The sequence below is a fragment of the Trematomus bernacchii genome, unplaced genomic scaffold (genome assembly GCF_902827165.1).
Source record: "Trematomus bernacchii unplaced genomic scaffold, fTreBer1.1, whole genome shotgun sequence".
In the NCBI taxonomy this organism is placed as follows: Eukaryota; Metazoa; Chordata; class Actinopteri; order Perciformes; family Nototheniidae; genus Trematomus; species Trematomus bernacchii.
The window spans coordinates 3999157-4012304 of NW_022988050.1; the positions used below are offsets into that span (position 1 = coordinate 3999157).

The 13148-nt window shown below is 41.9% G+C and overlaps 2 protein-coding genes across 2 annotated transcripts; one reads left to right on the plus strand and one right to left on the minus strand.

The window, feature by feature from the left end:
- Window positions 1–33: 33 nt before the first annotated feature.
- Window positions 34–2808, plus strand: nubp2 (nucleotide binding protein 2 (MinD homolog, E. coli)). The gene is made up of 7 exons (XM_034120049.1): window positions 34–128; window positions 558–673; window positions 905–1103; window positions 1224–1378; window positions 1654–1764; window positions 1963–2032; window positions 2521–2808. Exons 1-7 carry the CDS (start codon window positions 95–97, stop codon window positions 2658–2660), a joined length of 825 nt encoding a protein of 274 aa, XP_033975940.1. The 5' UTR covers window positions 34–94; the 3' UTR covers window positions 2661–2808.
- Window positions 2809–3055: 247 nt separating this feature from the next.
- On the minus strand, window positions 3056–12692 carry atp6v0cb (ATPase H+ transporting V0 subunit cb). Its single transcript, XM_034120051.1, has 3 exons — window positions 12410–12692; window positions 5483–5666; window positions 3056–4530 (listed from the first exon to the last, which is right to left on the minus strand). The coding sequence occupies exons 1-3, from the start codon at window positions 12480–12482 to the stop codon at window positions 4326–4328; spliced, it is 462 nt and encodes a 153-aa protein (XP_033975942.1). The 5' UTR covers window positions 12483–12692; the 3' UTR covers window positions 3056–4325.
- Between the last annotated feature and the right edge of the window lie 456 nt (window positions 12693–13148).

The following is a 13148-nucleotide window of genomic DNA, read 5'->3' on the forward strand; positions in this document are numbered from 1 at the left end:
GTGGTGGTGGAAAAGGGGCGGGACTTATCTGTAACAGGGGCTGTGTGATTGGCTAGGTGGCACGGGGTTATACGGAAGTAGTTGAATTCGGTACATGCATCAAATCCAAAACATGGAACAAAATAATGGTAAGTCAAAGTTACCCGTGAACAAAGTTCATCAGAAGGTTACATTCCTATATTTAGGTCGTATCATTGTTCTTTATTGATGGCAGCTGTTAGAAACTGCCGACTGTTGTATATTAGTTACGCATTTATAGCTTAGCTAACCGGCTAGCGGGAGCTAATTAGAAATAGGCTTACGTTTGAAAGATTCAGCTCTTTCAGCTGCTAAATAGGAGCTTACCGAAATACTTCTATATCCTCGGAGAAGCTAAACTTGATACAAAAAGTTATGATATAGTTTCTAATGTTATGTATATCGAACTCTCACCTAGTTACGTTGAACTTCTGAACTCAGGTGCTCCCTTTCATAACTGCGACATAACTTTAGTACTAACTTTACATGTATCTGCTGCGTTCATGACGTAATAAACCTCATTTTCCTTTTCATGTGAGACGGGGGCATGTCCCAAGTCCGGCATGTTGTGTTGGTGCTGTCGGGGAAAGGAGGAGTGGGAAAGAGCACCATCACCACAGAGTTAGCCCTGGCTCTCAGGCATGCTGGCAACAAGGTGAGTTCAAAGACCTGCTGAGGGTATGTTCAGCAGAGTGTCATTTAACACTGTACACGTGGTTGTAATGCATGCAAGAACACATAATAAACAGTCAGTATGTTGCTCCCCATTATTTAATTGCAATGTGACTACCAGTAATAATCAGTTTATACCTGTACGCAATACATAGTTTTAGGGAAAAGTAAGCATAAGTAAATGGACTTACTAATATTACTCTGTGTTCATCAGGTTGGCATTCTGGATATTGACCTCTGTGGCCCCAGTATCCCCCGCATGCTGAATGTGGGACGGACTGACGTGCACCAGTGTGACTCAGGATGGGTGCCGGTCTACACTGATGCAGACAAGAGCCTCGCCCTCATGTCCATCGGCTTCCTGCTGGAGGACCCAGACGAAGCAGTGGTGTGGAGGGGGCCCAAGAAAACAGGTAAACTATTCTCCTATTCTTCTGTGTCTCAAGAAAAAACGTGTGGGGCATGGTTTAAACACGGTTCTAACACCTTCCTCAACCAATATCCTCTCCTTCTCTGAATGTCCCGTCTCACAGCTTTGATTGGCCAGTTTGTGTCGGATGTAGCGTGGGGAGAGCTGGATGTGCTGCTCATCGACACCCCGCCAGGCACGTCTGACGAGCATTTGGCGGTGTTGGACAACCTTAAAAAACACAGATTGGATGGAGCTGTTTTGGTCACCACACCTCAGGTATACACTAGGCTGCAGAGATCTTACAGTCCATAATAGGAGTTAGAAAACCAACTAAAACTGGCGAATTCACTGACAAATGTAACTTTGCAACAACATACAATTATATGGTTTTACATGTCTGTTTAAAAGTAAATTTAAAGAGTAGCGTGAAGGGCACTGTGGCTCACTTGTCTATGTGAGCCAGTTGAGCTGCTATTTATTGAACTATAAACAAGACCCTAAACCTATGATATCCAGTGATGATTGTTCTTCCTGTTATGTGTTGGTTACAGGCAGTTTCTACAGGAGATGTGAGGAGAGAGATCACCTTCTGTAAGAAAACAGGGGTACGGATCCTGGGCATCATCGAGAACATGAGCGGGTTTGTTTGTCCACACTGCTCAGTAAGTAAACCTTTGTACAGTTCAGAAATGAAATATCAATAATTCCTAATGAAGTTGTAGTTACAGTAATGTGCATCAAAGTCAGACAATGAAGGACAGAAAAAACCTCTACAATAAATTACTGTATTACCTGTTTTAAAAACGTACTCAATTTAGATCTCCCAAAAAATACTTTTAACAAATATTCTCTCTTTTCAGGAGTGCAGCAACATATTCTCAAAAGGTGGAGGTGAAGAGTTAGCCAAACTGACCGGGTCAATATTCCTCGGTGAGTCCAGTGGGGTTGAATCAAATGTAATGCTAGCTTCCAGCCACAGGGTGTCACACCACACTGTGACATCCCCCTCACCCTCCATTCATGATTTCGAAAGCATTTTACATCACTGCCATGCTGCTAAAATGGTCGATCGGGATTTCAGATTTTCACAGCAGGTTTAGAAATACCTCAGTGAGGGCTTGATGCATACTCATCAATAGGTCTGGGTCAAATTAATAGATCATTTAATGGTTGCCCTAAGGGATTATCAGCCTTGTATGCAGATCAATCTCTTGAGTAATGATGCAGCTAATTCAGATCACCCTGTGGCAAGCCAGCTGTGTCTGTGCTGCTTTACACAGGGAAGTATTTGATTAGTGAATATCCCTTAACATCCACTTGACTCTCACTATTTATCATGAATTACTGAATCCCTTGGGAGTGGTACTTTAAGGCATAACGTTGTGTGGTTAATCAACATCATGTTTTGTCAATTTCAGGCTCTGTGCCCTTGGATCCTCTGCTCAGCACCAGCCTAGAGGAGGGCAAAGACTTCATGCAGTCGTTTCCCGACAGTGCCACCTTCAGTGCCATCAGCAGCATCGCTCAGACTCTGCTCAGCAGCCTCCAAACATCTTGAACCAAGATTACATTTGCTCAAAATGGTTTACGTTTGAACAGAGGCTCTGTAAAATGTACATTGTAATACAAATGTTAGTGATTGTCCGGATGATTTCCATGTTGCATTTTTGTCCTGTACAGTTTAACATTAAACTATTTACTAATTATCTGCTTTTTAACTCTTTTCTTAAACCTTTTATACCTAATGTCAGTATCCGCCAAATGTACAGAGCAGGCTTTGTGTGAACTTATGTCAGTGTTAAGTCACATCTGTTGATGTGTTAACCACATTTACAAGTGTAACAGGAAGACATGAACATAATGATGCTACTAAAAGTGCATGTCATGTCATGCTTCCTGTGTAAGTGTCACTGTAGAATATACATCCATTATGCGTTTGAAGCCAGTCACATCTAAGTTGGAATCTTCTTTAATTCGATTGTGACACACGTCGACACATCAGGATAACTTCAATATCAGTGGTAATACAGGATTGTAGATTGGCTCTTTAGTTAATGCGTCAGCAGCAGCTCCACTTTCAGAAAACAAACCCCAGATCAAATTGGACCGGTCCTTGAGTGAAACTAGGCCAAACTTAACACTAATCTCACTGGGTTCCTGCCGCATGCTACAAACACCAAGTCTTTGTGTCATTTAAACTTGATTTTTTTTTTTTTAAACAGGAAGTAGTTTCTTTTCTTTTTGATCTGGATTAAATCTTCTGAAACTAGCCTGCTCTTCCGCTTCATATCCAACAGCAACAAAACACTGAAACCCATGCAGGATCTTAATGGCTGGAATGTGGAAGAGATGGAGTTACAGCCACAGATGAGGAGGGAGGGGGGGGGTGAATAAGATGGAGATGAAATTTGGAAATTACACATTGTGAGACCCATCACGGGGCACACACACCTTTAATGCAAACAGCAGTACTACAGGAAAAACACTGACGTTTGAGAATGTTTGCGTAATGATTAGAATACAGCTACACAGAAAACTCCAACTTCACCAGCAACATACTAAAGGCAATCTTAATTATTAAACCATGAGTTACATCCAGAAGGAATTCCAACCACTTATCACAATTAACCCACAGTGCATTAAATCTATGTAGATATATATATATATATGTCTGTATATATGTATAATATATCCTGGGGAATTAAAGACTTTTGCTGCATTAAACAGTTCAATGAACAATTTCTTATAAATAAAATCAGTTGAAAAAAAAAAATCGTAAGTCCATATACATTTCTCTTTACAAATAGATCCTCAAGATTAATGCAGAAATTGTGTCAACTCCCAGGTGTGTGGGGAGGAGGAGAAGCTGTGCGGCCTGTGGTCAGCTCTCTAAGACCAGACAAGCTGCCTCGGCTTGCCTCAAGGCCTGAAATAAGTGGAGGGAAAAAAGGAATCTTCATCATACAATTTTGAAACACACACACACTCACACGACAGACGAATCACTACATTGCGCATTTACAAGTTGACTATCAAATTGGGACAACTGTACACATTGTTGAGATAAGACCATATTTATGGAGCCATTTTAATTCATTTTTTCCCCGCCTTCACTTCTTTCATCTCGAGCGGCAGACTTTTTTACAATTTTTTCCCCGTTTTACACTTATTCTCCAGCAGCAACATAAAGGACAGATCTTTGTAGTGGAGATGTTTGGGTTGTTTATTTCGTGGAGAGGATCAGGGCGACGATGAGACCGTAGAGACCCAAGACCTCTGCGAAAATCAAGATGAGGATCATGCCCACGAAGAGCCTCGGCTGCTGAGCTGTTCCCCTCACGCCCGCGTCGCCCACGATGCCGATTGCGAAGCCTGCTGCCAGCCCGCTGAGGCCCACGCTCAGCCCCGCGCCCAGATGCAGGAAACTCCTGAACACACACAGAAAAGAGTCCGTCAGCATGAGGGACGTTGGTGATCTGAGATAACACTTGGAGCCATTGAAGACATTTTGACTCAGTGCCTGATATGCATTCTTGGAGCAAAAGGCAGTACAGAAAACACTGTTTAGTTGATAAGGTGTTAAAGGTTCGTGTTAGGTAGAAAAATAATGAGTCTGCTGCTGAAATAATGTAATCTAACCAAATCCACCAGGCTTTTCTTGTTTTACTGTTCCTACCTTGCAAGTTTTTAAATGATAAAAAAAAAAAAAAAGCCTGTGAAGAATGTAAATAAATCAATCTTTCTCCAAAATATGAAAATGAAAATGAGAGCACAGACATCTCAGTGTAAATTTGCTCATATTTATAAATTAAATACAATTTAAAGAATTAAGCTGGAGTTATTGTTTTTTTTTTATATCATGCCATATTTTACTTTCCATATCATGAAAAGGATAAATGTCAAAAATATAGCACGTTTATGGATTTCAATGAAAATATATCATCAAATCTATATTAAATAACCCCATGGTAACCCCTATTTTTTGACTGCAGTGTGAAGAGTTGTAAGGCTGCATTGGGAGGCACTGTTTCTTAAGCATGCGCAGTGATGTCACAATGCTGCAATTGTAGTCATACTTGTTTACTACACTGGCTGTGTAAGAATTGGTGCAACTATTTGGCTTTTATGCATCAAATATTAATGAATGTGTAGAGCTATAATGAAATGTCAGGTTAGGATCAGTGTTATATTTGACTGTTTATGTCATTTCTTATGCCAAGCCTGACAAGAAGCAGAGCCACATCAGTATTGTCTTATAATAGACTTAATGAGACCTTCCTAGTATATTTTGCCTTCGAATGAAACAAATGTATTTTTGACATCTCCCAAATAATGGAGAAATGTAGACAACACAAAGTATGACTGTTCAGCTGCACTCACTTGTAGAGGGTGACCTTCTCTGAGATGTTGTTGGCAATCAGCACTGCTACTACCAGGCCGTAGATGGCTATGATACCCGCCATGACCACTGGGATGATGGACTTCATGATGAGCTCCGGCCTCATCACGGACATGGCGGCGATACCTGTCCCACTCTTGGCTGTTCCATAGGCTGCTCCGAGGGCTGGACGGGAAGAGAGGGGGGGAAATGATTTTAGCTAAACAAACAAGATGGGGAAACACTCCAAAGCAAGTGACTAAAGGTTAGTGTACGGATGACAGCAACCAGAGGGAACAGCTGAATATTAAAACAGAAGTAAAACCAGAAATGGATAAGCATTATGGAAATCTGTTAGTTTCTGTTCCCCTTAAAAATCCAACATGGCTCCATGAGGGGAATTTTGCCAATTGTGTTAAAACGGGAAATAACCAAACGCTATCGCAGAGATATGCAACTGAAAATCTGCTTTTTGTCTCATCTCCTCGTGCTTCAGCTCTTGTAATTTCGGAATGGACCCTGACAGACTGCTGCAGAGTTGTAAATCACTCTCTGAATGAAAAGGCTCAGGGAATTGCTGCCATTATAAGAGAAGCAGGATGCCGCATCCCCAGAGAGAGAGCATCAGTACAGGAGAGGAAACCAGCAGGACACACACTGACATCTGCTGTGTGGCGTCTCCAGTCCACACTCTGGCAAACATCACTGTATTGTGTCGGGGAGGGGGGAGAACAAAAAGCTCCATCAGCAAATGATCTACGTCAGACTGTGACTGAGGAGGAAGCATTTACGTCACAACTGGGTCTCACTGCAGGACGGGAGGGAAAGAGAAAATCAATAATCTTTCAAATCAAATGAGAAATATATAGAGATAAGTGAGTCAATTGAATGTGCATATATCACAGATTTGCCTTCAATCTGTTCAGCATGCATCACTCTCTATCCTTAGAGCCTCAATAAGGATTAGAAAAACAAATCTTAGAAATAAAGCAACAGAAGGCCAGGATGGACGGACAATGAATGTGAATGTGTGTCTAACAAAGCGTGTCGGAGCAGGGCAGTGTCAGGGATCAGAGACAGGCTGGTTGGACAAGATTTCCCACGTCACACAGGAGAGAGTGTGTGTGTGTGTGTGTGTATGTGCACACACACCTATCATTTCCTCATACACAGCAGAAGCAAGATAAACAGCACTGACCAGAATCTAGAATCAAATATATTTGTTCATACATGCTGTGGCAGGTGTTCCTATTTCCAGCTGTGTTCGACATATTTCCATGTAGTTATTGCGAAACATGTTTTGAATCTTTATGGATGCCGTTTGCCCTCTGTGAGTTCTCTTGATTCGACAAAACATGTAAAAGCTAGTTGTTGCCTGAATGCAATTAGCAAACAGATGTCAAAATGGCTGTCAGTAAATATTATGTAACTTGGTAAAACAATGCTATATCATAAAGTAAGCAAATATGCTATATTATTGTGCTAACCTTGTTATAATGTTGGTCAGTGTTCCCGCCAGACCAGGGCTGAGAGGGCGTCCACCCCGAGAGCGGGGGGGGGGTTGAATTTTGACTTGAGCCGTCCCTTATAGATACTGTCTTTTTACGTTAATGAGCCGGATCATTTGGCTCGGCTCTCTTATGGTGCAGTTCCACTACAGCGCGGAGCTCGCTTTAAGCGTGCCGTGTCGTGCCGTACCCGTTTTTGGTTGCGCTTCCACTAGGCCTAGTTACGGCCCGGCCCGGGGCCACTTTTTCACCTCTTTTCTGGCCCGACAAAATTGTGGTTCTATCGGGGCCAACAAACAGGGCTGAGTCGGGCTGAGTATGCTAAACTAGAGAGAGGAGCGCTGGCAAGAGGGCTCCAACTACAACAAGATGGACATATTTGACCGTGATTTAATTGTAATACACGTTTCAAAATGATGCCGAAGTAACAACATACTGATACCGGTTAGTAAAAACCATGAATTAATGCTTTGTCAAGTCTGCAGACAGACGGCAGGCGAAAAACCTTTTAAAATGCGTGTTTTTCTAGATGGAGATTGGCTAAGCTAACGCAGTATATGCCCCGACCGTCCACACTCACAACAACGGCCTATACAGACATAAATAAAGCAGCGACTGTATTCACCATGACACAGGCAGTCTGTGGTGTGTACTTGTTTAACTTTTGTCTAGTTTCTGAACATATATAAGGAGCTGTGAGCTCTGAGTGCTAACAGCTAACGGCTGTGTTGTGTTTTCTGGAGTTCTCATTGAAGATGACGTCACGGCTCCGCCTACACTGCGTTACTATAGTAACTACCCCAGTTCCTAAACTGTAATGGAAGCGCAACATGAAGTGAGTCGGCCCTGTTAAGGCCCAATGCGGCCAAGCCGTACCGAGCGTGGCCGAGGCCGACCGTGTAGTGGAAATGCGGCATTAAAGCGCCAGCTGTTTCGGGTCCCAAACGGCTCTTCATGTTACCACAGTTTACCACGGAGCCTCAGTTTCGCCGCTGCGAGGCTCTGGTGCTCGCAGCTCACGCACGTGCTCCACTAGCACCGCCCATCGCGTCCAAATCGCGCACGTTCCGTATTGTCCTGTAGCAGGCACCGCCGATGTCGGGGAAACGATCCTCAATAGTCCGAAAATAATCCCACCAGACTCCTTTCCCCCTCCAAAAAGAGGGATGTCCTTGTCCTTTTTCCTTTTCGTCATTTCAAGCGATAAAAACTCTCGATCTTCTCTCGAATTATTAATATTTTTGGACGCCCTTGGCTCGCATTCAGGGCGTCCCGAGCTGAATAAGGGCGTCAAATGGCGGCAGGACGCCCCACTGGCTGATGTTGGTGTATAGAGAACCGCAGTGACGCGTCCTAAAACCCGGAAGTAAACTTCTTCCGGTTCCTTCAACAAAAATGCAATGCAATTTCTCCATAGGATTTTGGAAAGTAGACATGTGGAGATTATCCGACTAAACAAAACGTGATCCGTCTCTTAAATGTGTGTCAACCACAGACCTTATTCCGAGCTATTTTCCAAAATCCTATGGAGAAATTGCATTGCATTTTTGTCGAAGGAACTGGAAGAAGTTTACTTCCGGGTTTTAGGACGCGTCACTGCGGTTCTCTATAACGAGGACCTGGCAAAGTAATGGTTTTCCCATTTCCAACACACTGATGATGATTACATATGAAAAGGCTCTGGAGATATAATCTTGGACAGCCTTGTAATGTGCATACAGCCTGAGGTGCCCGGCTCTCGGTTTACTTAAGTCGGTGTTGAGCAAGCCTTGAGATAGTTCTGGTTAACTCGGAGACTAGCTGCGAGGCTTTCTGGAAAATGGATTTAGAAAGGCAGACGGGAAGATGACGCTTGACAATCTTCAAATGAGCACATGGCAGCCGGCCACTGCCTAGACTCGACACATCACCAGAATGATGCTGTCGATACAAGGTTAAATCACTCATGCCCGTCTATAGAGATTTGTCTGATTATAACTGGACACTGTTGTTGCAAGCAGTCAGAGAAACACAAGAAATATTTGGATTTTCTGGCCAAAGTCTCTTGCTGGTGGACTAGGTTTTCTAACCAACGCCATCACAAATTATATACCACATCACATCAAACAAAGGACACAAGCCAAGCTCCACATTTCAAATGTAAAAGCTGACCAAGATAGAAGATCCCATTTTCTAAATAAGCCATATCAGAAGATCTATAGAACAATGTTCGAAAAACGCCTAAGCCATCCTCTGAACAGCTGATTCTCTTAGTTATTCAACCATCAACTACCAGCGTAACATGTTACCGTCTGTAACGTTATCCTCCGACTCCACTCTTTCTCTGTAAGCTTGGCGTCACTGAGGTGTGACAGGTGAGGGTTGGTAGAGAAACACCGGAGACCTCAAACACTGCCATTCTGTCCTGATGATTAAAGGTTTGCTGGGTGGCAGGAGCAGTTTCTGCATCGATGTGGAGGCACAACCACTGGGTTTTAATCCTAATCCCTTCAGCTTAGGTGGAGAGCTTTTTCCCACATTTTCTTTTTTCCTCCCTGCAGAATATTTCATGTATGGGATGCCTCGTGACGTCTTGTGATGTCAGAGCAGGAGGTGCCTCACAGCTAGGGATGATCTTGCATGCAATGTGCCCACGCAAAAGACAGCAGAGCGCTCTGCTCTGAACAGCGAGTGAATGGGGAGATACTATGCATAGCAAAATCAGGAAGGTCATATTGGAAAATACTTTCTAAGAAAACTGCGTGCTTGCTGTAGCACACAATGTGTAAAAAATATATGAGGCAAGCAGAAATTATTAGACTTGCTGACCAACCTATTGCATCAGAGGCTGAGGGATGTCTACAGCATATATTCTTCTATCAACAATTATAACTTCTATTGAAGAGCGAATGTTCAACGGAGATAGGGATATGTAATATAAAAGGTCAAGTAACTGAAAGCATAACAGAAACCTACTCTGCAACAAATTATGTGTCACTGGGCCATCAAAGAACTGCACAGGAAACTGAAAAAAGGTTTTCACTGCAAATGTAAGACACACCTTTTTAAGATTTTTAACAAACATGCATCTTAAACTGAAGAAAGTGAAACATGGGGACTATAAGCTAAGATAATACTGAAAGAGGTGGGGGAAACAGAATAACTGCAGCAAAGCTATAATGGGAGGGGTGGTACTGTCACGGATGACGGCACCTTGTGATTGTCACCTGTTCCGAGTGAGGCATCAGTCCTAAAGACAGCAGGAAGCCATCATTAGGCTACTGAATTGAAAGATCACCCAACACCAAAACGTCACAGCAAATTATAACCCGTTCCATTTAATTAGGATGAATCGAATGCATTTTAAAAAGTGTGAGATTTTGGCCATCCACATAATGTCTTACTTAAATAAGTCCTTATTTTCAATATTTGACTGAAAGATTAGGATGTTAATTGCAGCCATTGGCCTTCACCTAGTGTTCGCTAAAGTGATTAACATCACAGAGCTATGATTTTCTATCAATGACTCCAAAAGACACTAAGATCCTTAATGGGGAAGTCGGACTGATCACGTGTCCCCGTCCTGCCTACCGCTACTACATCCTTCTTTGTGCCAGAATGATCCCCTCACTACTAGCTAATTCCCCAGCTGTCACTCCTTCACCACCACAGACTAGTACTACTGCTAGAAAGCCTCAGGGGGCAAAAAACACCAGGCTGCCCTTGCCCATCACTACACATTAAACTTGAGTTATGACAGGGTTGGTTTGGCATGGAGCTGGTTATCATTTAGTTTTAGGGCTAAAAAAAAATATAACCGTGATGCCCTACCAACATTAACACTACAAACATCAGTTACTAGGTTAGCTTTCTTTTGTGTGGAAAATATGTGTAAAAACCTTGCTTTCACTGATTATTAAATAGGCATATCAATGAATAAATCTGTGATAACACAAAAAAGAGGTGGGAACAGAATCCAACATTTCACTCCAGTAGAAAAAGTTATTTCTAAATAGATTCCAATATTGTCTAATTTTCTTACACCGAAGCCATTCTCTGGTGATGTTCCCTAATGAAAACCTATAAACTATTACCACCATAAATGAGAGTTTTGCCAAAAGGCCTGGAGCTACAGCAGGTCAAGCCCTCTGCAACATGGTCAATTAGCAGATTGTTGATTTCCCATTGGAGCTTCACCAATACCACCAGTCACGTGAGGACATCTGCTGTGATACAGTTTATCATTGGCATATTATGTAGCTATAGAGTTCGATCAGAAGGGAAACAAATAAAAAGCAGAAGATATAAAACAAGTATGAGCAATAATAAAACAAGACAGATTCAATGTTCACTTTCTGTGTCACTAAACACTTCCTATCCAAACACACGGATACAATTTATGTCAAAACGTCCTTTTTTTTTTACATTCAAATGTGTCATATTTTCTTTAACAGGTTGAATGCTCAATTGTTAACTTTTGACTTTCTAGTAAGTTTTCACATGTTCAGATGGCAATTCCAAGTCAGAAGTATCATCATGTGATTATCATGTGACCTTGTGTCATTCCTTTGAGCAATAAGGAAGTTAACCAGCCGATTCCTGTTTCCAATCGCTATTTGAGTTGTACAATAGAGCAGTTTTTCAGATTAAAATCATTTGCACTAAATTAGATGCGACACGACAGAATTGACAAATTGTGACAGAATGAGGAACAGTTTACGCAGATCGACGTCACTCCGAATATTTTACTCCATTGCTTAACGAATATTACTTTAACTGTATTACATCATATTGTATACAACTAAATCCCTATTGCTTTTAACACCCTTAAGCCTTGCATGCAGTAGTGTGGCATGTGGCAAAAAGGTGGGATTTAACCTCACCTTTAAACCTCCTGCTAAATGCAGAAAGCTAGCAAGTGCAACCAAATGTATTAGGAACACATTATAAATACATTATGACTGTGAACGAATAAGCACGGCTTTAATACGAATGGTTAACATGTTTGTTCAGTATTATTCACCATGTTGTCCGGTCTGAATCAGTTCAAAAATCTAAAAACGTACAAAACCACATGCTAACATCAAAGCTAACATGTATTCGTCATCAGCTAGCTTGCCAACTAGCCGTCTGTTGTTGAAGAAGAAAAGCTAGCAGCGATAATAGCATTAACCAACTAACACTAACAAAACATTGGCAGGTTAAGAAAAAAACAAAGTCAATGGCTTTTCCCAGCTAGCTGTTATCCAAGGCTAAAATAAATGACAGCTCAAGATTAGCATTGCGACGTTAGCAAGGCTAGCGGGTGGCTTTAACAAGAAGCGTCCAAGACACGCACCATGGAAAACAATTCAGAGCTGGGTAAGATGCAAAAAGCAACAATGGGTTAGCATATTGTGTAACAAACAACAAGGTTTAAGTGTAAAATGTAAGGATAATTACCGCTGAACACCATAGCCGCAGAGGCTCCCATCACTGCGAAGAACGGAGCGTATTCGGGACTTTCGGCCGACATTCTTACTCACTAAGTATATAAAAATAAACTAAATGTACAAAATCTATTATTAATGTCGACTAAAAAATGCGCGGAACCAAACGAAGGCCACAGTCTTGAAATGAGATACAGACTACAGTACCAGGAGAGCCTAACTAGCAGTGTGTAAACGGGATAGTCACGACTCTTCTGATAAATACCCGGCGCAGCAGCACAAAATGGCGAGGCGGAAAATATCACCTGACTTGGCCGTACGGATAAAACCTATCATCGACTGGGTGTGGGGGGGGCGAACCAAAACAAACTTCGTTCATTTATTTATTTATTTACATTCATGATGTCACACAACGCCTTTAGGAAACAAGAAATAAGGGTTTAAAAATGTAATTGATTTATTTTGTATAAAGAAAGCGTTTTATATTTTTGTTTCTTTTCTTTTGTTATGACGGTCACCCCTATCGGGCATCACTTTGGGTTGCTCCGCTGCAGGCTTCCCCTTTGATATCTACGCATTCACCCTTCAGGAGCAGGAGGATGAAATGATGGGGGAAATCAACAGGGTGTGGAGAGACTGTTAGGCTAATGAAAAAAAATGATGCTTGATTTATCATATCAATCAGGGGGAAAACAAAGAAAATACATCATTTATATTACATGCCTTTTATATATTATAAATCAGATTATATG